At 59.6% G+C, this 24,933-nt stretch overlaps 1 protein-coding gene across 1 annotated transcript in view; it reads right to left on the bottom strand.

The window, feature by feature from the left end:
• Positions 1 to 24,933, bottom strand: part of SLC12A5 (solute carrier family 12 member 5) — a 112,690-nt gene that overhangs the window by 49,982 nt on the left and 37,775 nt on the right. Inside the window, exons 2-8 of the mRNA XM_034787576.1 lie at positions 12,067 to 12,161; positions 11,832 to 11,963; positions 9,927 to 10,073; positions 8,364 to 8,418; positions 4,620 to 4,750; positions 3,847 to 4,088; positions 3,539 to 3,750 (exon numbers count right to left, since the gene is read on the bottom strand). Of these exons, the coding sequence (XP_034643467.1) occupies positions 3,539 to 3,750; positions 3,847 to 4,088; positions 4,620 to 4,750; positions 8,364 to 8,418; positions 9,927 to 10,073; positions 11,832 to 11,963; positions 12,067 to 12,161 (1,014 nt within the window). The remainder of the gene's footprint in view (positions 1 to 3,538; positions 3,751 to 3,846; positions 4,089 to 4,619; positions 4,751 to 8,363; positions 8,419 to 9,926; positions 10,074 to 11,831; positions 11,964 to 12,066; positions 12,162 to 24,933) is intronic.

Consider the following 24,933-nt stretch of genomic DNA (forward strand, 5'->3'; position numbering starts at 1 on the left):
TTAATCTCTAAGGTGCCACAAGGACGCCGCGTTGTTTTTACAAATGGTGCAGCCATTACGGCCCAGCGAAGGCTCACCCGAGCTAGGATCCAAGGAGTAGGTGGGCTTGGGCCCAGCTGTTTAGCCAGAGCTGCCACAGGTGCCACATCAGCCACATGGCTACTATTAGCACACTACTGCAAGCCTTGCTAGCACAAGTCTGTCTACCAGCTGGGAGACTCGCTCCCCACTGCCGTGTGGACACACCCTCATAGTCAAAGGTCAGTTAACCTGTGAACTGCTTTGTCAGCATTAACTGTGATCGCTCTGGACATTCATGATCTCCATATACACATCCAGTCCCTTTGGGATCTCTGTGACATCCTGTGGCAGCGAGTTCCACAGGTTAATTACACAATGCGTGAATAAGAATTTCCTTCATTAGTTTTGAGTTTCCCACCTGTCAGTTTCACTGGCCGTTCCCTGGTGCCTGTGCTGTGGGACAGGGAGAATGGACGCCCCCTTTCTCATTGCTCTGCCCCATCCAGGACTGGATAGACTGGTATCCTGCCCCCTCTGCTCCAACCCTCTCGAGAGTTACAATCCCAATCTCTGCCAGCTCCCCCCACAGCTCAGTTTTTCCAGCCTTGCTCATTCTCGTCACCCTTCCCTGACCCCCCAGTTGCGTGCGACGGGGGCCCAGCGCTGCCCACAGGATCCGCACCATCGATTGATGCAAAGGTGCTCCACACCCCTGTGGAGATGCCAGCTCAGGACTACGTGCTGCCACTCTAGAAGCACATGTAGTGGGTCAGCACCATGGTGCCCCGAGCCAGGGGAGAAGTCCCCGCACAGCCCACGCGCTGGCCCTTTGGAAGATGCTGCAGGGGCTGGCTGGGCATCCCCCTGCTGGATTCCCTACGGAGGGGCCAGGGAGGGATCCCAAATCCAGAGCTTCAGGAGAGGCTGATCCAGCCCTAGCCCCCACTGGGGGTTCTCTCAACCCTTCCTCCTGGTCGCTTGCCCTCCCTTACCCGCTGTCTCTGCTCCTTGTTCCAGGTCGCTACCCTTCATTGCTGGGAAGAGACTGCCAGCCCCACTGAGCCGTCATCCTGCATCAGCCCCAGCCAGGACTGCCCTCCGGGTGAGCCAGCCCAGCTCCCTGAACCTTGCCTCAGGACCGGGACCCATTCTGATGCCTGCCCTGCAGAGTCCCCAGCCCTGCCACACCTCCTCCCTCCTGCAGCCAGCGGCCCCGGCACCAACTCTCCATCTCTGGCCTGTCGCAGCCTGGGCCACTGGCTGTGGGCTCCCAGACTCCCCTGGACTGGCCAGCCTTTGCCATCCGCTGCCCACTCCCCAAGAACACCCCACCCTGCAGGAATCTGGGCATGCCGCCCACTCGTGACCCTTCTGTCCTACCCACTAGGCAAGGGCTGTCCCTGCCCCAGTAATCTGAGCTGCGGACACTTCTCAAGTGCATCCTGAGCATCTAGTAAACGACGTCCATTGAATGCCCCTTATCTGCCATGGCAGCGATTGCCTGAGAGCGCCAAGCAGGTTAGTCACGCCTGGCTTCCCATGAGCCTTCGGAGAGAGACACGAGCACTGGCAGAGCCTGGTGCCCGAGCTCCCCTGGCTCTGCTCTGCCCACGCACCCCTGCCGCTCCGCCCCACGCCAGCCCAGCGCAGAGTCGCTTCGAATGATACTTCCCAGGACACACAGCCAAGAAGTGCAGCCTGGCTGCCCTCTAGCACAAACCGCAGCACAGTGACTGAGCTGTAACGAACCAGCCACAGGAAGTCAGGGCGAGCTGGGAGCCGTGTCAAACGCACCGAGGCCCAGGGAAGAGCGAGGTTAGAAGCCATGCACGGGAGAGCGACAGCTGCAGTCCCAGGGCTTGTGACCAGCTCCCGCGCCTGAGCGCACGGCTTGGTGTAGGGCTGCTTCTGGACTGACATCCAGCTGGGCTCCCAGTGCCCAGGCCAGGGAACCCCCCAGAGCTGAGCCCAGAAGGGTCTGCAGCAAGGGGGGCGGCTCTCCCGCTGACTATCAGGACTGTACCCGAACCGGTGACCTGCAAAGGGAGCCCCAGGCCGGCCCCTTCCATCTCCCGGGGGCAGAGGGAGAAGCCTGAAGGGCAATCTGGGGTTGGGGGCACCTCCCCAGTGTCACTGGAAGCTGGGGGGCTGCAGGGGAAGGCTGGTTCATTCAGCCCGGCGCTGTAAGGAAAACGCAGCACTCCCCTGAGAACCAAGCTGCAGCTGCCTTCCAGCAAAACCAGACTCCAAATCCCGGGCAAAACACAAGCGCCGTATTTTCAACACAGCCAACAGCACCAGCCCAGCACCCTGCCCCTTGGCACCTCCCCGGGCACCGCGGAGATGGCCGGGCGGCTGCAAGGGACAGATCTGCCAGAGGCTTTGCTACAAGTCGCAGACGCGCCCTGAGCAGGCTCCGGACAGTGATTGTTCAAAGACTCCTGTCGCTATTATTGTCCAGCTGCTTTGCCCCAGCCATGCTGCCGGGGGCGGGAGGAAGGCTGCTGTGCAGGCTGAGGGCGGGAATAAAATCCTCCAGCCTTTTACAACTCTGACAGGGCTGCAGGGATTTCCCTCGGACTCCGCTGCCCAAATGGGGTCAGTCTCAATGTAACTCCTGAAAGCAGCGAGCATCTGGAACCAGGCCGCAGCCCCACAACCGCCTCTAGTGCCAGCACCACACGAACAGTGACCCCGGAAAAGCAGATTGTAAACAGCTCCTGCCACAAACTTCACCCGAACTTCCTCTGTCTCTGGCCCCATTCCAGAGGCCTGGGTACAGAACAGCTTCTGCTAATCTACATACGAAAGCAGCAGATAAGTAACACCAAGGGGGCGATTACTTCTCTCTGAACCTCAGATCAATATCAGGTCTTCCCCGGGCCAAGAGGAAACAAAGAGCCAATTCATTCAGCTCCAGCCCTGGAAAGGCTGTGGGAAGCCGATGCACTGTGTCTGGCTCGAAGGGCGAGCCCCAGAGGCACTGAATCTTGGTTCGCCCCACGGCTGTGGGAGATGCCCCTTCCCAGGACAGCTACAGCCCAGACAAGGTTCTTCCTCACCAGTGACAACATCTCCACTGAGAATGGGCAGGAAGAGACACAGCGGTGAGCAGCCCTGCATGTCAGCGTGCCCTACTTAGGGGGGCAGGTCCTGCTGCCCCACAGAGCCACCCTCCCAGCCCGCCTGCTCCAAAGCAATTGGAAGGTGGGAAATGAGCTTTCCTCACTTTCAGCTGCTGGCAGGGCTGGTTTCTAACATGCACAAACTTCTCATGTTCTCTAGCACCTCTCCTGACCCATACACAGCTCTGCTGGTGCCCCTCAGGCCTGACCCCCAGCCCCCAGCTTCTCCAGTTCTGGGCTTTTCCTTCCCAGAGGCTGAGCTGGGCTCTGGGGTGACCAAGCAATAGGTCACTCGGGAGCCGGAGGGGGGCCTGAACCAGCGCTAAGCCCAGGTCTGCCCTGGTGCAAGCCTGGGTCTGTCCACTCTCCCTCCCCCGCGCGGCTGCTCATACCTTTGATGAGCGCACTGGCAGCGCCCGGGATGCCCTGGATCTCGGTCACGTTGTTCCTCAGGAAGTACTCGTCACAGGTGGCGTTGAGGAATTTGGAGGTGCAGAACAGCTCCCACAGCTTGGAGCCCACTGTCTCGTTCCCTTCCAGCACCAGCTTGGCACAGATGTCGAAGCCGTGGCGTGACAGCGTCCTGTTACCCAGCAAACAGATCCTGGGGGGGAGAGGACACAAGCAGAGAATGTACCAGAGCCATCTCCTGCCCTGCGGCAGTCTGGGGGAGGCGGGAGGGTGCTGCGCTGCTACTCACGGGAAGCTGGGGGGGTCGATGGCAGACTTGATGACCCCAGCGTAGATGGCCAGGATGGAGAGGATGACGCAGCCCAGGAAAACCAAGGCAAACTTGTTGACATACTTGACCCCGACGAACACCACCGTGGCCATGCAGGTGAGCACGCAGGTGCCGTAGACACGCATGTTGTTGAGCATGGCCGCGGCCTCCTCGCTGGCATCCTCTCCCTCGAAAATGGCCATGGCGGGGAAGATATAGGCCTGGGAGAGAGTCACAGCCAGCATCAGCGCCTGGCCCAGCGCAGCCCCCACCCCCCAGCTGCACTGGCCAATTCTCCCCGTTGATCAGGGTGATTACAGCCATGCCCCAGGACCGGCCAGGATCAGGGCCCCCGTGTGCCAGGCTCAGCACCTCACAAGAGCCAAAACCATGAGATTTTAAAAAATGATGTTGTGTTTTGTGGTTCCGACCCCCACCCCATCCTCAGAGTGCGTGGGCCTGTGAGACAAGCCGTGCTGCCCACGCCCCCACACGTATTGGCTTTGGGGATTTGGGGAACTCTCACCCCATCTGCCTGTCCCCTGTCCCCCCCAGCCTCTCCTCTGCTCCTCTGGGGCTCTGCCCAGTGGGGTCCCCATCCAAGCCGGGTGCTGGGGGGGGACAGAAGTGCCATCCTGCCCCCATTGCGTGTGGCTGGAGTGCTGGGCCAGAAGGTTGCTGGGTTACGGACCCAGGGGGCTGCAGGAACAGCCTCCCCCAGCGCCCGCTCAGAGGGGCCCAGCCACACTCACCAGAAGGATCTCGATGGTGCCCAGGATGTACATGGCTCCCGCGAAGGTGGTGCCCAGGTAGAAGCACAGCCCCACAGCCCCTCCGAACTCGGGCCCCAGAGAGCGCGAGATCATGTAGTAGGAGCCACCCGCTGGCAAAGAGAAGAACAAAGGGGGTTGGGCCCCACTGCAGGAGCCTGGCACGCGCCTCCTGTCTCAGGAACAGCTCCCTTTGCCCCCTGCCGGGCCGCTCGAGGGCACCAGGGCTCTTTCGACCTGAGCAGCGCCGAGTCCCAGCTCCAGCTCTCCTTCCTCAGGCCGGGGGAGCCACTGTGGGTCTAGCTCTTGCCAGGCAGGAGAGGGCGAGGGGGCAGGGCGAGGACAGGGCCTGAGCTGTGGGGAGGGAGGGGCAGTTTAGGGCTGTCTCCCATCCCAGCAAGGGGAGGGAAGCGGGCCCCTGGAGACCCTGCCAGACCCTTGCACCTTGGCTCACGCAGAGTGGTCTCTGGCAGTGGCCGAGCTGCGGGAGCTGCAGTGGGGGCAGCTGCCAGGCTGGGCTCTGTCCCACCAATGCAGAGCTGACGGCAGCAGATCGCCTGCAATCCAGCAGCCGCAGGAGGCAGCAGCCGGGCCGTGGACGTGCTCTGCCAGCTGCGGCAGGCTCTGGGGCCCAGGGAGCGTGGCTGAAGGGCCTGCTGCAGCAGGTGAGAAATCCAGTAATGACACCGCTGGACACAGAGCTGTCCGAGCTCAGCCAGAACCGGCCACCAGCCCGGCCCCGTGGGGACAGGACCCCGCTGCTCTAGCAGCCTGGGACACAGGGCAACCCCAACCCTCTCACAGGGGGAGGGGCACAGACCTGCTCCCAGCATCAGCCAGAGCTAATTCCCCTGCCCCGCTCAGTGCGCGTGTGGCTCTCAGCCCACTGCTCCCCCCCAGCCCCATACCCCGACCCACAGCCCCTGCCCCGACCCCAACCACCCTCCCTGGGGTCTCCACAATCTCCCCACCAGTCTTTGCAGGCAGTTACCATATGGCAGATTCAGCTCATTAGTCTTTTCTCCTCACTCAGCCACCTCCCGTTTTCTTGCTGCTCTCTGGACCCTCTGTTGTGTCGCTATGTTCCTGGCAGCAAAGTGCCCAGCCCCAGTGGCCGGATCCTCTCTTCCCTGCTCATGGTGGGTCATTTACATCCATGCCAAGCCAGTGTGAATGTGGCTGCCCAGGGCCGTGCAGCTCCCCAGGGGACATTGCATAAGCTATTTTACGTGTAACCATAAACTCCAGCTTCAGGAGAACTGGGGATACATGCAGCCCTGGAGCGACACCCTGAGTTTATCTCCAGGGCAGCGGAGGGCTGGCTTCCCCCACACCGGCCATGCCCTGCCTGGGGCTCACCGTGACAGGGGGGCTGCCTCTGGACTGTAAGAGCAGCCCAGTCTTCATGGTCCAGCTGGTTCTGTGCCTCCCTGCTGAGACTGCCCATTAGTGCAGAGCGGGCAGGCGAGCTTGTGATGTGGGAACTGGTCCTGAGACACAGGGCCACTAAACAGCCACCTGAGGGGACCAGCTGTTAACCCCCCACTGAGCTGGGCTGGATTCAGTCTGGGGCCCTGCCTGGGGAAGGCTCTGAAGCGTGACAGCGACTCCCTGAGCCAGCCACTCCCTGGAGCACTAACGGGCCACAGGCAAAGTTTGGGTTTGGGAAGATCAAGTGCCCTTTTGGGGGCTCACCCAGCCAGGGTCTCCCTGGTTTGCTCCCCCACTGCCTCAGTCTGCTTACAAACCCTGTAATGTTCCCCACCCTCTTCTTAAAGGGACAGCTCCCATTAACCCAAGTGCAGCACTAAAAACACCACAAACAATAAGCAACATCCAAATTCATCCCTCAATACAATGTGCTGCAGCATAAAATCATTCCCAGAGCGATTCCCTGGCCCGCCCATTACATGCCATACATCCCACCCACACCCCTCTCATCCCACCAGTCGGCAGCGCGTTTGAAAGCCCACCTTCGGATGTGCATGCCGTTACTCTGTACGCACAGCAGCCCATCGGGGGAGACACAGCTCACACTGTGTCACCGGGTTACACAGCTCGCTGGGAGCTGGCACTAGACTGCTGGGTCTCTGGCTTCCTGGCTCTGGGAGCAGCCTGTTGGCTAGTAGTTAGAGACACCACAGCCCCGTGTAGCTGTACCACTGCTTGGCTCTCTGCAGAAGCAGAACCTGGTCTCTTGGGAGCGAAAACTGCCACTTGAGATAAATGACAGCGCTCTTTGGCGCAGAGGCAGTAGTAGATTAAAATGCCTGTAGGTGGGCTAGCCACTGGCTGGGGGTAACTAGCCCCATAGGTGGGCTAGCCACTGGCTGGGGGTAACTAGCCCCATAGGTGGGCTAGCCACTGGCTGGGGGTAACTAGCCCCATAGGTGGGCTAGCCACTGGCTTGGGGTAACTAGCCCCATAGGTGGGCTAGCCACTGGCTTGGGGTAACTAGCCCCATAGGTGGGCTAGCCACTGGCTGGGGGTAACTAGCCCCATAGGTGGGCTAGCCACTGGCTGGGGGTAACTAGCCCCATAGGTGGGCTAGCCACTGGCTGGGGGTAACTAGCCCCATAGGTGGGCTAGCCACTGGCTGGGGGTAACTAGCCCCATAGGTGGGCTAGCCACTGGCTGGGGGTAACTAGCCCCATAGGTGGGCTAGCCACTGGCTGGGGGTAACTAGCCCCATAGGTGGGCTAGCCACTGGCTGGGGGTAACTAGCCCCATAGGTGGGCTAGCCACTGGCTGGGGGTAACTAGCCCCATAGGTGGGCTGGGGACTCTCTGTCACAGGGGTTAGACAAGCTGTGACGAAGTGGGACTGTTCTTAATGTTTTCCTCATTTTCCCCTATGCAGTTCTTAAGTATCTAGGTGGTGGGATAAGGGTGTATGGTTGCTGCAGAGCAAAGGGCCCGGGTACATAAATGCCCGACACTCTGTCTCCTAGCAACTGATGGCCTGGGCCCCTTCTCTGCAAAGGTGCCAACTGAAGGTGTTGGAGACAAAGGGATCAGGTGACCTCCTGGCCTGGGAAAGAGACAAAGCCCAGAGAAGGAGGGACTGGACGGGGCTTGGAGCTGGAGCTACCTGGGGACTAGGAGTGAGGGCAGATGCGGGTTTCTGGCTCTCTGAACCCCATAATGGACCCAGCCGAGGGGTCCCGTTCGCCGCTGTACCTACAAGCTCTGTTTTAGACCGTGTTCCTGTCATCTAATAAACCTGTTTTACTGGCTGGCTGAGAGTCACGTCTGACTGCAAAGTGGGGGTGCATGACCCTCTGGCTTCCCCAGGACCCCGCCTGGGCGGACTCACTGTGGGAAGCGCATGGAGGGGCAGAGGATGCTGAATGCTCCCAGGAGAGACCCAGGAGGTGAAGCCGTGTGAGCTTCTTGCCCTGAAGACAGTCTGCTCCAAGGGAGAGGAGGCTCCCAAAGTCCTGACTGGCTTTGTGGGGAGCAGTTCCAGAGCATCGCCCGGGACTCCGTGACACAAGCCCAGAATTCAGCACATTCCTTCCAAAAGCCAGCGGCTGATACACTTTGGTCTCTCCCACCAGAGATTCAGGGTTTCTGGCCTGGTGCGGCCCTGCCCAGCCGTGCAGGGTCGTAGCTGCGGGGGGTGGCTGGGGGACCAGGCTGCTAAAGGCAGTCAGCACCTGGTGATGCAGTCAGGGCAATGATGCGCAGCGGGGAGAGGAGCAGCCAGGCCCAGCCCTCACCCTACCTGGCACGACGCCGTTCGTAGCGATGGCACTCATGGAAATGGCCGTCAGCATCGTCTGCAGAGAGGAGAACCACAGTGTTAGAGGCACCTCGGAGCCAGGCTACCTCCTGTGTCCCAATGGGCTGGGAGCACCAGCCGGGGGCCAGGAATAATGCAGCACCCGGGAGGGGAGCAGTAACTACGGACGTGGGGCAGTGTCACTAGTGAGGGGGGCCAGGAATCGGGCAGGCGTTTGCCTGTGTGAGTGACGCCAGTCTGACCATTTGTCGTGGGGCAGGGGACAAGCAAAGGGCTTGACTTTAAGCCCATTGCTGAGTTTTCGGACCTGGAAGCTGAATTCAGCCCCGGGGTTATTCCCCAGGCGCTCCGCCCCTGGGCTGTGGGTCCCATGCCAGCTCCTGCCCCGTGTGCTCCTGGGTGAGCTAAAGCTTCAGAGGTGATCCCCCCAGGACGGAGCTGGGACCCTTTAGAAGAGAGGCTCGCAGATTGCAGCGCATTTGGAGGGCTGCCCAGGACTGCTCTCCTCACTAAGGTCTGGTCTGCGCGTCAGACCTAGGTTGGTGTAACTACGTTGCTCGGGGTGTGAAAAATCCACAGCCCTGAGTGACGCAGTTACACCGACATAGCCCCCAGTGTAGACAGCGCCGGGTCCACCGACATAGCTACCGCCTCTCGGGGACGTGGATTAACTATGCCGCCGGGACAGCTCTCTCCCATCGGCTCATTAACCACTACCGCAGCGCAGCTGCGCCGGTGCAGCTTTTGAAGTGTAGACGGGCCCTCAGCATGCGACCTGGCTTTTCTTGCTCCTAAATAGCAGAGGGCCAATGGGAGGGCAGGTCGCCCTGCGGCGAGGCCCGCACCAGGAAAGAGGGTTTTAACATGAGGGTTTCCTAGTCTCTGGCGACCCTGCTGCATGGGAGGGGGCACCATCTTGGAAGCGGGGGCCCCTTGCCACCCAGCTGCAACACTGCCTGAACTGCACACAAAAGAGCTGTGTAACTGCTCTGCACAGGGCGGGGGACGGCCCACAAGAAGGGGGTGCTGGACTATCCGATCCTGATCCCAGGAAATAAAGTCCCCAAGAAGTAGCCGCTCCCCTCAGTGGGGCCCCCAGGCAGCACACGCCCGCCTGTCTCCAGGCTCGATAGAACTGGGACCAGCTTCTGGCTTGTAAAGGCTGGTTTCCCAGCGAGGTGATGGGTTTGGGTCGATCAGCCGTGTCAGCATTCAGTGCTCCCATCTTGTTCCCTAGTAACAGGTGGCTGGCTGGCTCCAGTCCTCCAGGATGTTCTCTCTTTAGCTGCAGTCTCCCTCCGGCAGTACTCCTTCTTCCTGACTCCTAGGCTGAGCCATGTTCATGCAAACAGGGGAGGTGAATTATTCCTCCCTGCCGCTCCCAAGGAACTCCAACCCTTGACCTAGGCCTGTCCAGTCAGTGCTGGGCTCTGCCCGTCTGGTCTAACCCCACCTGGACGGGACACTCCGCTGCCGGAGCACAGCAGAGCTTACAGGTCTGGGGTGACAGCTGCACGGCAGGGCAGGGATAATAGCATCACTCACGCAGGAGCAGCAAAGAATGACCATGCAGAACGACTCCATGATGCCAGCAATTCCCACCACCCAGGTGAGGCGCAGGAAGAGGATCACCCCAAAGATGTTTTGCAGGCAGGGCAGGTAAACGCCCATGAAAGTGCCCATCCGCGGAGCCTACGGAGAAAAGCACGGCGCCATTAGACACGAGGAAGGCAGCATCAGCTCCTCCACAGGCCACAAGGCCTTGGAAAGATTTGCCAGGGAGGGTCAAGTCTCTGGAGTCCTGGTGCAGAGACAACTGGGGGGGGTCACAAATCAAAAGAAACGGGGGGGGCTCATTTGCTCCATGCCTCGCCATGGCAGCTGTGGAGAACGGTTCAGAGGGGAGGGCTCAGACAGTGCTGGCAAGCGGAGCTCCAGGGCAGTGCCTGCCTCCTGGCACGGGGCGTGCATGGAATAGGACAGGGAGAGTGAGTGAAAGAAGGCGAGGAGGATGCAAACACTGTTGCTGCAGAGGATCGCTACAGCCACCCTGCTGGAGACAGGCCTCTGCCACCCCTCTGTCTGCACAACTGGGGGGCCTTTCGTTCCTTCCCTGCTCCTCTGCACGGGGCTCCCGAGACGCCCCCAAACCCACCAGCAGGGATCGGTCTCGGGGATCAGAGCCGTTCGTTTCCCTGCTGGAACAGTGCCAGCTGCAGCCCAGGCTGCCCCTCGCCATGCGGCTGCTCACACAGGGAGCCGGCAGGAAATCACAGGGACAAGGCACTTGTTCCCGGCTGTGACGCTTTGGAGCCCACGGTGCTGGTGGCTCGGGGCTGCCCACTTAGGGCCTGGCTACGTTGCAGAGCTCCATGGATTGCAATGTACCTGGCTTAATCACAGCCCGCCCGGTGGTCCAAGCCACTGGCGGGGAGGCAGGGGGCCCTGGCAGCTGCCCGGGGTGGCTGTGCCCGGGGCAGCCCGGGGCACTTCGGAAGGCCTGGTGCTTGGGGATCTCTGCAGGAAGCGATGCAGACATCGGGCACCTCAGAAGGGTCAGGTGCACCTGGGCCCATGGCAGCGCCCTGCTGATCTTGGCAGCAGCAGCATGAGACACGTCCCGCCCACCTGCGACTGCAGCAAGGACTGGGAGATGGGGGAGGGTCCCACTCCAGGGAGGAAGGCCCAGCGGAGGTGGTAGGACAGGCTCTCCTGCTAGTGCACGCGAGATGGACCCTGCCCGGAGAGCCCTGGGAGCTGGAAGTGAGAGCGTGGGAATTCCTGAACTCCCACAGCCGCAGAGAACCTCGCTCAGGCCAGAAAATGCAAATCGAAACCAGGAGCCTCCAGATCTGGGCAAGTGGGAGCTGCTGGGCCCCTGGCCCCTTGGCGGGAAGCCGCACTGCCCGCCCAGGGACTCAGCGCCAAGCCTGTGAGTCCTGCAGGGAGAGGGCGAATCCCACTCGCTCACCCGCTCCCTTGGCCACGTCCATGTGGCTGTGCCATGGCTTGGCACTGACGTGCAGGGACAAGTCCCTTGGGAGAGAAACCACAGCCCCTGAGAGCAGCCCCAAAGAACCCCACCTTGCCATGCCGGCAGCCCCAGAGAACCCCACCCCAGTGCTCCCCCACTCCAGCAGCCCCAGAGAACCCCACCCTGGCACTGCCCCATGCCGGCAGCCCCAGAGAACCCCACCCCAGTGCTCCCCCATGCCGGTAGCCCCACAGAACCCCACCCTGGCACTGCCCCACGCCAGCAGTCCCACAGAACCCCACCCTGGCACTGCCCCACGCTGGCAGCCCCACAGAACCCCACCCTGGCACTTCCCCCCCCCCATGCCAGCAGCCCCAGAGAACCCCCCCAGGCCCTCCCACTCCAGCAGCCTCAGAGAACCCCCCCAGACCTCCCCACGCCAGCCAGCGCTGGAGCCCGGTACTGACCCCCCTCACCTGCACAGGTTTCTTTTTGGCTCCATCGTTGTTCTCCGCCTCCTCATGCTCCCGGCTGCCCTGCGGCAGGTTGGTGTAGTTCACCAGGCCGCTCAGCAGGGACGAGACCATGGGGCTGGTGTCCATCTCTTCCTGTTAGGGGCAGCGACAGGTGAGGGCGAGGTACCTGTCCTGAGCCGGCCGCACCCTCCCTCCAGGCTGCCCCCCCCACGGCCCCTCCTGCTCGGTGCCCTACCTCGAAGAGGGCCATGTTCTTCCCGTCGTACTCCTTGCCCTTCTCCAGGTCAGTGCTGTTGATGAAGGGGCTGCTCTCCTTGGGGTTGCCATCGCCTGCAGAGACACAGAGATCAGGGCTTGGGCCAGCCACCCCCTCCCCCCAGCCAGCAGCCCCCACCGTGCGGCTCGCCGGCTCACCCGCCCTGCTGGTGCCGCTCAGCATCGACCGCCCCGAGCTCCAGTCGCCCCAGCCACCCCCAGCATGGCCCCACCTGCCAGCAGCCATCGGGGCCCCACAGCCCTGATGCCAAGGGCAGCGCTGGGGTTCTCGGGGGCACATGAGTGAGAGGCTGAATCCTCTTCCGAATGCGCCCTCCAGAGCTGGCTCAGAGCCCACTGCCCCAGGCCATCAGCGCCCAGGGAGGGGTGCATGGGCACTGCTGGGACTCGGGGGAGAGTCACCCAGCCATGCCTCGACTGCAGGGAACAGAGCCAGGGAAAGCAGCCAGCATCCCTGGGCAGCCTGGCCTTCTCCACCAGAGTCCCCTGGGATTTATAGCCAGCACCCCCGAGCTGCAGCCCTCCTGCTCCTGCGGGAGCCTGAGCCCCCAGCACCACTGCTCAAAGTCACTGGGCAGCCGCCAGGGAGGAGGCCTGGTGGGTACTAGCCTCAGAGCAGCAGGCACTATGCCCTGAGCCCTGGCAGAGGGAGTCATGCCCCCAGCCCCCGTGCAAGGGGATCTGCACTCCGGTGCTAGCACTGGGATTCTCACCCTCGTGCAAGGGGATCTGCATCCCGGTGCTAGCACTGGGATTCTCCCCCCCGTGCAAGGGGATCTGCACCCCAGTGCTAGCACTGGGATGCCCAGCCCCCGTACAAGGGGATCCCCGCCCCAGCACTAGCTCTGGGATTCTCACCCCCGTGCAAAGGGATCTGTGCCCAGGTGCCAGCACTGGGATTCTCTCCCCCGTGCAAGGGAATTTCCAGCCCCCTGGGGTACAGCCCCCAGTGTATTTAAGGCACCTCTGCCGGTTTGCTTTGTGAGCAGTGAGTGCTGAGAAAAGAGGCAAAATCCTGGCTCCAGTGCACAGGTCAGTGAGAAAGAGGGCACCGGGGCAGCCCTGCCTGGCGACTAGGGCAGGGCTGTGACGCAGTAGAGAGTGGGGCGGACTGACCTGGGAATGTCGTCTAGTTTTACTGGGACTGTCTGCATGGGGGATGGGAGAGCAGGGGGTGACTTTAGGTGAGGGACGATACCTGAGCCTGTAGCCTGAGCCAGGAGAGGGGTGGGGCCAGGTGACACCTTTGCCCGGGAACCTGGACAAAGGGAGAGGAGAAGCCAGGGGGTGGGGAGACAGTTGGCTGGAGGGGGTTTTCAGTTTGGGGCTGGCTGGGAAGACGCAGGAAACCCCAAGTCTGGGGTCTAAGCTCCTTGCCCCCCAGAGGGACCTGGCTGAGGGATCCTGGTTGTATCTACAAGCCTTGCTTGGAACTGTATTCCTGTCATCTAATAAACCTTCAATTTTACTGGCTGTCTGAGAGTCACGGTGAATCACAGGAAGCCGGGGGTGCAGGGCCCTGAGTTCCCCCACCCTCCATGACAACTGGTGGCAGCGGCAGGATCTGCGGCACCCCGTGGACGGCGCTTCCTGCAGTAAGTGACTGGGGAGCAGTAAAACAAAGGGGGATTGACAGGGACCAGGCGCGCTGAAGGCTCAGAGAGGGACGGTTTCGGGGGATGATTAACCCCTGGGAGTATGTGACCAGCGAGAAGGACTTTGGCAGTAACAGGGTCCCCCGGGGGGATCGCAGCGAGTGGTCCCAGGGGTGGAGGAGTCTGCAGCTCGACCCAGGCAGAGAGGTGGTGACCTCGAGAAGGGCTGGCACACTAGGGGTCCCCCTGGGAACTGTGGGGAGCTGTGAGCACACAGGCCGGTGAGTGGCCAGCAGGAAGATGTATGCCAAGTGGCTTAAGAGCGACCTGGTGGAGCTGTGCAAGCAGAGGGGGCTGCGCAGTGGGAGGCTCACCAAAGAACAGCTCATTGCCCGGCTGGAGGCGGAAGATCGCGCGAATGAACTGATCCCTGTGTCTCAGGGAAGCAGCCTGGCAGATGCAGCGCAGGCACCGGTGTCTGTCCCAGCGGGGAGTGGTCAGCCGGCTGCTGAGGGCTTCCCGAGACCCCTCCTTCCTATGCCTAAGGGAAGGGTGGGGAGGAGCCCAGCAAATACCAAAGGCACCATGACACACACACACACACCCCTGGAGAGCAGGGGATCCTCCCAGCGAAGCTCCTCATCGCTGGAGCTGAAGCGGCTGGAATGAGAGAAGGAGCTAAAACGGAGAGAGCTGGAAGATCGCAAAAAACAGAGACAGCATGAACGGGAGGAGAAAGAGAAACAGAGGCAGCATGAACTGGAGCTGGCGAGGCTGAGAGGCAGCGAGCCCCCGGCTGCAGTGAGTGAGTGGGGACCCAGGACTGCACGGAGCTTTGATAAGTGCATCCTGGCCCCACGCAAGGAGGGGGAGGACATGGATGACTTCCTGGAGGCCTTTGAGACGGCCTGCGAGCTGCACCAGGTTGATCCCGCGGACAGACTCCGGGTTCTCACCCCCTTACTGGACCCCAAAGCTGTGGCATTGTACCGCCAACTGGAAGAGGTGGAGAAAGGGGACTACGAACTGTTCAAAAAGGCCCTGTTACGTGAGTTTGGGCTGACTCCTGAGATGTACCGGGAGAGGTTCCGGAGTCAGGATAAAACCCCTGAGGTCTCATATCTGCAACTAGCCATCTGCATGGAGGGATACGCCAGCAAGTGGGCAGATGGGGCCCAGACAAAGGAGGACCTGGTTAAATTGATCGTACTAGAGCAACTGTATGAGTGGTGCCCATCCGACCTGAGGCTGTGGTTGAGGGACAAAAAGCCAGAGAACCCACGATATTCAGGGCGGCTGGCTGATGAGTTTGTGAAGAGCCAGTCAGAGGATGGCAGGGAGAAGTCCCAAAGGAACAGGCCTGCCACGATGCAGAGAGAGAGTCACCCTGGGACCTCCCAAAGGGGGAATATGGAGAACCCCCTCCCGAGGGGAACATCTGGTGTCAGGGCCAACCAACCGGCTCAAGGGGACCAACAGGACATGGGCTGCTATCACTGTGCTCAGAGAGGCCCCATATGGACCCAGTGCCCCAAACTCAAGGACAGACTGAGCAGACCGAACCCACACAGGGTTAACTGGGTAGGGACCCAGCCGGATGAGGGGCAGGCTTCCCGGGCAAGGGGGGCTGACAGTTTATCAACTGCTCAGGAGAGAGGAGGGCCCACCACCACCGGGTGTACCATGTGAATATGATGAAGCCATATTATGACAGGGGGAATGTGGTGTTGGCCGTATGTGGATATTGGGAGGAGCAGGGAGATGACCACTTAGTAGATCTATTCCCTGGGACAAGAGCTGGTTCCCCCCTGGAAACAATTCCCCTCTCTGATCGGCTAACCCCTGCCCAGCAAGCTGAGATCGGAGGGGTGCTGCATCTGTACTGACAGCTTTTTTCCAACCAGCCTGGACACACTAATCTGACTGTCCACCGGGTGCAGACAGGATCACACCCGCCTATAAAATGCTCCCCCTTCCGAGCCACAGGGAAAACTGCTCAGGACCTGGAAAGAGAGGTCAGGGACATGCTGGCTTTGGGGGTGATCCAGCCGTCTTCCAGCCCTTGGGCCTCGCCGGTGGTGCTGGTCCCCAAAAAGGACGGGTCGATCCGGTTCTGTGTGGACTATCGGAAGCTCAATGCCATCACTGTAGCTGATGCCTACCCCATGCCCAGGCCTGACGAGCTCCTAGACAAGCTGGGAGGCGCTCGGTACCTGACCATCATGGATCTTACAAAGGGTTACTGGCAAGGGCCGCTGGATGCGGATGCCAGGCTGAAATCCTCCTGTATCACCCCTCTGGGGCTCTATGAGTTCCTGACCCTGCCTTTCGGCCTCAAGGGAGTGCCGGCCACCTTCCAGCGCCTGGTGGATCAGCTACTGAGGGGGATGGAGAGTTTTGCTATGGCGTATATTGACAACATCTGTGTCTTTAGCCAGACCGCGGAGGACCATGAGTCCCAGGTTAGACGAGTGCTGGACCGACTCCAGGAGGCTGGGCTAACCATAAAAGGTGAGAAGTGAAAGGTGGGGATGGTTGAAGCATCTTACCTAGGTCACTGGGTGGGGAGTGGCTGCCTAAAGCCAGAATGAGCCAAAGTGGAGGTGATCAGAGACTGGCCCGCTCCACAAACCAGAAAGCAGGTCCAGGCCTTTATTGGGATGGCGGGATACTATTGAAGGTTCGTGCCCCACTTTAGCGCCATAGCCGCCCCCATCGCTGAGCTGTGCAAGAAGGGGAAGCTAGACAAGGTGGTCTGGACCGAGGAGTGCCAGGAGGCTCTCCGGGCGCTGAAGGAGGCTCTGGTCAGTGACCCAGTTCTGGCAAACCCAGACTTTGACAAGCCCTTTATGGTGTTCACCGACGCCTCAGACACAGGACTGGGGGCGGTGTTAATGCAGGAGGATGAAAAGGGGGAGAGACACCCCATCGTGTACCTGAGCAAGAAGTTGCTACCCCGGGAGCAGAACTACGCGGCCATCGAGAAGGAATGCCTGGCCATGGTGTGGGCCCTCAAGAAACTAGAGTCATATCTCTTTGGGCGTCACTTCACCGTGCACACCGACCACTCTCCCCTGACCTGGCTGCACTAGATGAAAGGAGCCAACGCCAAGTTCCTGAAGTGGAGCCTGCTCCTGCAGGATTACGACATGGACGTGGTCCACGGGAAGGGAAGAGACAACCTGATAGCGGACGCGCTGTCCCGGAGAGGGGGCCCTGAACTTCCCCAGATCCCTGGTCAGAGTGACCCCGCTCAGTTCAGTCTCGAAGAGGGGAGAGATGTGACGCAGTAGGGAGCGGGGCGGACTGACCTGGGAATGTCGTCTAGTTTTACTGGGACTGTCTGCATGGGGGATGGGAGAGCAGGGGGTGACTTTAGGTGAGGGACGGTACCTGAGCCTGTAACCTGAGCCAGGAGGGGGGTGGGGCCAGGTGACACCTTTGCCCTGGAAACTGGACAAAGGGAGAGGAGGAGACAGGGGGAGGGGGGTGAGTTGGCCTTAGGGGGTTTTCAGTTTGGGGCTGTGACCAAGTGGGACTGTTCTTAATGTTTCCTCTGAATACTGTGTGGGTGCCTCAGTTTCCCCTATGCATTTCTTAAGTCTCTAGGTAGTGGAATAAAGGCCAGTGTGCATAAATCACTGACACTCTGTCTCCTGGCAACAAATGGCTGGGGTCCTTCCCCCCTGCAAGGGGATAGCTAAAGGTGAACAAAGAGATCAGGTGACCTCCTGGCCAGGGAAAGAGACAAAGGCCAGAAAGGAGGGGCTGGAGGGGGTTTCAGTTGGGAGCTGGCTGGGGACGGGAAGTGAGGGTAGATGGGGTTGTCTGGCTCGCTGGGCCCCAGAATGGACCCGGCTGAGGGATCCCATTCACTGTACCTACAAGCTCTGTTTTAGACCCTGTTCCTGTCATCTAATAAACCTCTGTTTTACTGTCTGGCTGAGAGTCACGTCTGACTGCGAAGTGGGGGGTGCAGAACCCTCTGGCTTCCCCAGGACCCCACCTGGGCAGACTCGCTGTGGGAAGCGCACGGAGGGGCATATGCTGAATGCTCCAAGGTCAGACCCAGGAGTTGAAGCCGTGTGAGCTTCTTGCTCTGAAGACGGTCTGCTCTGGAGAGAGGAGGCTCCCCAGAGTCCTGATTGGCTTTGTGGGGAGCAGTTCCAGAGCATCGCCCGGGGACTCCGTGACGGGGGCTGGCTGGGAAGACGCAGGAAACCCCAGGTCTGGGATCTAAGATCCTTGCACTCCAGAGGGACCTGGCTGAGGGGTCCTGGTTGTACCTACACGCTCTGTTTGGGACTGTGTTCCTGTCGTCTAATAAAACCTTCTGTTTTACTGCTGGCTGAGAGTCTCGGTGAATCGCAGGAAGCCGGGGGTGAAGGGCCCTGACTCCCCCACACTCAGTGACAGGGGGCAGTCAGACGGAGCAGGGCAGGTCTGCCAGCAGAGTTGGCTAACTACGTACAGCCTTGGCCCGGGCCCTGCCGTGTCCCCACACATGCACCAGGGTCACCCGGCGTCAGAGGAGAGCCATCAGCCCTGCAGCCTTAGCAGCTCCCTCAGGACGCTCCCCCCACAGCTCAGGGATCCAGGCCCCCACAGAGGGACAGCGCATGCACCACCCTCTGGACAGGACCCAGCTGCTTTGCACTCCACTCCCCATCCCCATCCGGGCACGGCGCCCACCCAAGCATCGAGGGCATGGGACTGCAGCCAAAGAGCACAGACATCAGCTGAAGTGAGTCGTATGATGGGAACAGACCCCAGCCTGGCGCTCCCCCAGGCCAGACCCAGCCATGCCACAGCCACGCCACGGCCTATTCTGCCCGAGCGCGGGGCCCTCTCCTGGGAGCCAGGGCTGCTCTGGGAAGGGCCCAGGCTGGCTGCCCTGAAGGCAACGCAGAGTTGATGGGCCTGGAACTAAACAGGAATTGCTGAGCAGCCCTTGGGGGCCAGCCCACATGGGAAGCAGAGCAGAGCAATGGGGCAGGGGCCGCCAGCACCCAGGGCAACCCGCTCCATCTGCAGCGCCGTGAGGGGAGAGCCGCAGTCTGGAGGCTCCTCGCACGGCCCTCTGTGAGAAGGATCTTGCAGGGGCTGCGTGGGAATGGGCTGAGCAGTGTAGCGAGGGGACCTGCCGGGGCGCCAGGTCCGGCTAGAGCAGCGTGATGCTCACAGCTTCTCTGGGAAAGGGCCTGGCTGTCAGCAGCACCGACGACCTCGCTCTGAAGGAACCAAGAGCCAGACAGAACAGTACTGAGAGCTGCAGAGCAGCAGAAATAACTCAGGGTGGGAATGCAGCACCTGGGGCGGGTGCTGGTGGAGTCGTGTGTTTTGAAGAGCACTGGCACAACCAGGGAGCAGCAAAGGGGGGTGGCACTGAGCAGTGCCAGGACTGCCGCAAGCCCAGCCACAGAGCAGCCATCCCAGCACCCCACCCCTGCATGCCAGCCCCACCCTGAGCGCCCGCAGGGGAGCAGACCAAAGCAGCCCTGGGAATTGGCCGAGATCCACACAGACCCCGGGGACACTGGCAGCTGGAATCCAATGAGAGCAACTCACTCGACTACACAGCCCGCTTGTGACAGAGCTGTCTGCGCCCCCTGCGGGGGAAGGCTGGAGCCCCTGGGGGCCTCTTGGGCAGGGAGACATGGACTGCTCAGGGGGGACCCCGAAACCAGCTGTGCACAAAGCACCCCATGGGACAGGCGAAGCGAGTCCATGGACAGGGAGAGCGCAGCCGGTGGCGCAGGGAACCCCCTGACAGCCCAGCCCAGCACTGCTCTCGACGGCTGAGTTCAGGTCAGGGGCCTCTGTCACGGAGTGTGGGGGAGTCAGGGCCCTGCACCCTCACGTCCTGCGATTCCCCGGGACTCTCAGCCAGCCAGTAAAACAGAAGGTTTATTAGTCGACAGGAACACAGTCCCAAGCAGGGCTTGTAGGTACAGCCAGGACCCCCCAGTCAGGTCCCTCGGGGGAGGCAGGGAGCTTAGACCCCAGCCTTGGGGTTCCCTCCATTTCCCCCAACTGCTCTAAACTGAAACTCCCTCCAGCCGTCTCACCCTGGCTCCTCCCCCAGCCTTTGTCCAGTTTTCCGGGCAAAGGTGTCACCTGGCCCCAACCCCCCTCTTGGCTCAGGTTACAGGCTCAGGTATCGTCCCTCAAGTGAAGTCACCCCCTGCTCTCCCATCCCCCATGCAGACAGTCCCAGTAAAACTCCCCTGGGACATCCCCAGGTCAATCCTCCCACTCCCTGCTCCGTCACATCTCTCCCCCCTTCGAGACAGAACTGAGCTACAGACGGAGCTTGAACCAAGAGGTCCCTGCAGCTTGGCTGGGCGCTGGGCTAACCAGACTGGACTGTGCTTTACCCTTCAGTTCTCTGTGCTACCCTCAGGCCTGCCTGGGCCATGTGCCAGCTAATGAATAAACCCGACTGTGGGACAGTGCTGTGTGAGTGTCACTGCCAAGGCTGGGCCAGGGGCATCTGTACGAGTCTCCCTCAGGGACCCGCTGACGGAGCTCATGGGGGGAAGCAGGGGGGCTGCGAGCCCAGAGGTGTCTAAGGAGGCAGTAAGCCGCACGGCCTACCCTGGAAGAAGATTGAGACCCCTAAGGGGTCTGGCACATCAGCGGGGTTCGTCCTAGAGACCGTTCCCAAGCTGGGGCCATACATCAACCCTGTGGGTCCGTGACACCCTGTCCTCGCCCTCCCCAGGGGCCCTGCCTGGAGGAGGTACGGCCTGTTGGTGATGTTATTCGCAATAGACAGAAGCGAGCGATTCCAAACTACGTCCCGTTCCTGGAGCAAAGGGTGCCTGGGCAGCGAGCGGGAGACAGGCAAAGCGAGCCCAAGACCACGTGTGTCAATCACAACCGCACCAGAGAACTCCAGCCTCCTGAGCAAGGCCTTGGCAAACATGGCAACCAGCCTCTCACACCTTCGCGAGGCAGCGATTCATCCGTCTCCCCAGCCATGGCAGCCAAGGGGCTGGCAGGGCAAACTACCCGCTGTCCACAGCATTGGCGCAGGAGCGCGGTTTGCCCAGTTACTGCAGGGGGGAATTAGATCTTCATACGCTGCAGCAATGCCAAGCCTGGGACAGATCTTCACCGCATGTAAAGTGACAGTGGCTGAGAATCTGGCCTCAGCTCCGAACCCAACCAGCAGCTCCAGGACTCTGAGCAGAGCCAGTCTACAGCCCATCCCTGCGGTACCGAGCCCCACACAAGCTGCAGATCTGCACACACCCCTGGGGAACAGCATCACCCCCATTTTATGAGAGGAGTTGGTGCACAGATCTCAATGAGTGCTAGGTACTTAAATCGCTTGGCGGATGGAGGCCAAGGTGACATGCTCAAGGCCACACAGGGAGCCTGTGGCAGAGTCAGGGACTGAACCCAGGTCTCCAGAGTCCCAGGCCAGCACCCTGCCCACTGGGGCAGCTTGCTCTTACCTGCTGTTACTGTCACCTGTCAAAGGGAACTGTGGGCCTGCAAATCAGCCCCCTGCCACTAGGGTGCCTGACTTGAGAGCCCAGGTACCTGTCCCCGAGTGACAGAGAAACCAACAGTCAGAGCATCAGACGCCAGCAATCTTACCTGCCTACCGTAATCCCAGCTGAACCACCTATTCAGTAAGTGTTAGTCTAACCTCTGGTTACTCCCCACCTCACACACGCAAATCCTAGGTTATAGTGACCGTTTCACCCAGGCATGCATACCCATCCATCTCAACTTTCCTACAGGTGCTACCCAGAGCTCGGGGGGGACATACAAACATGTGATAAACTGCACACTGAATAGACCCTTGGCCAAACGAAGCGTATGTGCCCATCACACGCAGGCTCGAGAGGCTCTGTATTTAGCTACATCTGTCACAAAGTCCCCGGGCGATGCTCTGGAACGGCTCCCTACGAAGCCAGGCAGAACTCTGGGGGAGCCTCCTCTCTGTGAGCAGACTGTCACCAGGGCAAGACGCTCACACGGCTTCACCTTCCTGGGTCTGACCTTGGAGCATTCAGCATCCTCTGCCCCTCCATGCGCTTCCCACAGCGAGTCTGCACAGGCGGGGTCCTGGGGAAGCCAAAGGGCCCTGCACTCCACCTCCGCAGTCAGATGTGACTCTCAGCCAGCCAGTAAAACAGAAAGTTTATTAGACGACAGGAACACAGTCCAAACCAGAGCTTGTAGGTACAGAAACTGGACCCCTTAGTCAGGTCCATCTTGGGGCCAGGGAGGCCAGACCCCGGGTCTGGGCCTCCCTCTCTTTCCCCAGCCAGCTCCAAACTGAAACCCCCTCCAGCCCCTCCTCTGGCCTTTGTCTCTTTCCTGGGCCAGGAGGCCACCTGATCTCTTTGTTCTCCAACACCTTCAATTGGCACCTTGCCGAGGAGGGGCCCAGGCCATCAGTTGCCAGGAGACAGGGTGTCGGCCATTCTCTGTGCAGACAGCATCACATTGCTGCCCTGCAACAATCACACACACCCATCCCACCAGATACTTAAGAAATGCATGGGGGAAACTGAGGCACCCACACAGTATTCGGAGAAAACATTAAGAACATTCCCACTTCGTCACAACATCTCCATTCAGAAACAGCCCCAGCGGCCACACTGGAATCACCCACTCTGTTACTAACGGGCGAATCTCTGAAAACAAGAACAGGAGTACTTGTGGCACCTTAGAGACTAACACATTTATTAGAGCATAAGCTTTCGTGGACTACAGCCCACTTCGGATGCATATAGAATAGAAGATATATCTCCTCAATATATGTTCCACTCTGTATGCATCCGAAGAAGTGGGCTGTAGTCCACGAAAGCTTATGCTCTAATAAATGTGTTAGTCTCTAAGGTGCCACAAGTACTCCTGTTCTTTTTGAGGATACAGACTAACACGGCTGCTACCCTGAAATCTGAAAACAAGATTGCCAATTTCCTCCTTCGAGCCGCAGTGATGCTGCTCAGACCGAAGCAGGCCAGACACCGACAGGGTGGGCAGCCTCCCCGCCCGCGAGCGCTGCTGACCGGGACAGGAATCTGCTCACGGACAACGCTGCCAGGCACTGTGCACGGCGGCTGTTCACAGGCAGAAGCCCAGGGGAGAGCGGCTGGATTCCCATGGCTGAGCCCAGTGGGCTTCAGCTGAGTCAGGACCTGGAGGCCTGGAGAGGAGGGTGAGGGAGGGGAGACCGGAGGCTGCAGGGAGAGATCCTGCCATGATTCCCCGGGACTCTCAGCCAGCCAGTAACACGGAGGGTTTATTAGACAACACGAACACAGTCCCAAGCAGGGCTTGTAGGTACAACCAGGACCCCTCAGTCAGGTCCCTTGGCGGGGGGGAGCTTAAACCACAGCCTTGGGGTTCCCTCCGTTCCCCCAGCCAGCTCCAAACTGAACCCCCGCCCCCAGCCGTCTCACCCAGCCTTCCCCCAGCTCCTCCCCCAGCCTTTGTCCGGTTTCCCAGACAAAGGTGTCACCTGGCCCCAACCCCCCTCCTGGCTCAGGTTACAGGCTCAGGTATCGTCCCTCAAGTGAAGTCACCCCCTGCTCTCCCATCCCCCATGCAGACAGTCCCAGGAAACTCCCCTCCCACATCCCCAGGTCAATCCACCCCACTCCCTGCTGTGTCACAATGACTCCTTTCTGGGGCAGAATAGTTCATCTCATATAGAAACACAGAGCTAGAAGGGACTGAGAGGTCCCTAGCCCAGTCCCCTGCACCGAGGCAGGGCTACGTATTAGCTAGAACAGTGGTTCTCAACCCTTCTGTTCTGGTGACCCCCTTTGTGACCCACTTCCTTAAATAGCATTCAGTAAATTCTGACTAATACTCAGAGCCAGCGTTAGGGGTAGCAAGGAGGGCAACTGCCCAGAGCCCTATGCCACAGGGGCCCCCACGGAGCTAAGTGACATGCTTCAGCCCTGGGCAGACGGGCTCGGGCTGCGGCTGGAGGCCCCGCTGTGATGTGGGGGTCCTGGGCAATTGCCCTGCTTGCCACCCCCAATGCCAGTCCTGGTGACCCCCCTAAACTTGTCCTGTGACCCCTCCCCCCAGGCTGAGAAACACTGATCTATTCTAGACCATCCCTGACAGGGGTTTGTCTAACCTGCTCTTTAAAATCTCCAACTATGGAGATTCCACAACCTCTCTAGGTAATTTATTCCAGGGCTTAACCACCCTGACAGTTAGGAAGTTTTTCCTAATGTCCAACCTAAACCGCCCTTTCCGCAATATAAGCCCATTGCTTCTTGTCCTGACCTCAGTGGATAAGGAGAACAATTTATCACCCTCCTCTTTATAACAATCTTTGAGGTACTTGAAGACGGTTATCATATCCCCCCTCCCTCAGTCTTTTTTTCTCCAGACTAAACAAACCCAAGTTTTTCAATCTTCCCTCATAGGTCATGTTTTCTAGACCTTTAATCATTTCTGTTGCTCTTCTCTGGACTTTCAGGAAAGATGTGGACAAATTGGAGAAATGTGTCGCCCAGAACTGGACACAATACTCCAGTTGAGGCCTAATCAGCACGGAGTAGAGCAGAAGAATTACTTCTCGTGTCTTGCTTACCACACTCCTGCTAATACAGCTCAGAATGAGGTTCACTTTTTTTTTTGCAACAGTATTACATTGTTGACTCATATTTAGTTTGTGATCCACTATAACACCGAGATCCTTTTTGGCAGTACTCCTTCCTAGGCAGTACTTTCCCATTCTGTATTTGTTCAATTGATTGTTCCTTCCCAAGTGGAGTACTTTGCTTTTGTCCTTATTGAATTTCACCCTATTTATTTCAGACCATTTCTCCAGGTTGTCAAGATCATTTTGAATTCTAATCCTGTCCTCCAAAGCGCTCACGACCTCTCCCAGCTTGGTGTCGCCCACAAACTTTATAAGTGTACTCTCTATGCCATTACTCAAATCACTGATAAAGATACTGAATAGAACCGGACCCAGGACAGATCCCTGTTGGACACCACTCGATATGCCCTTCCAGTTTGACTGTGACCCATTGATAACTACCCTCTGAGTATGCTTTTCCAACTAGTTGTGCACCCACCTTACAGTAGCTCCATCTAGGCTGTATTTCCCTAGTTTGTTTCTGAGGTCGTGAGACTGTAACAAAAGCCTTACTAAAGTCGAGATATATCACATCTACTGCTGCCCACCCCCACACACCGCCCCATCCACAAGGCTTGTTACCCTGTCAGAGAAACTCCCT

This window comes from Trachemys scripta, chromosome 12 (assembly GCF_013100865.1).
Source record: "Trachemys scripta elegans isolate TJP31775 chromosome 12, CAS_Tse_1.0, whole genome shotgun sequence".
NCBI lineage: Eukaryota > Metazoa > Chordata > Testudines > Emydidae > Trachemys > Trachemys scripta.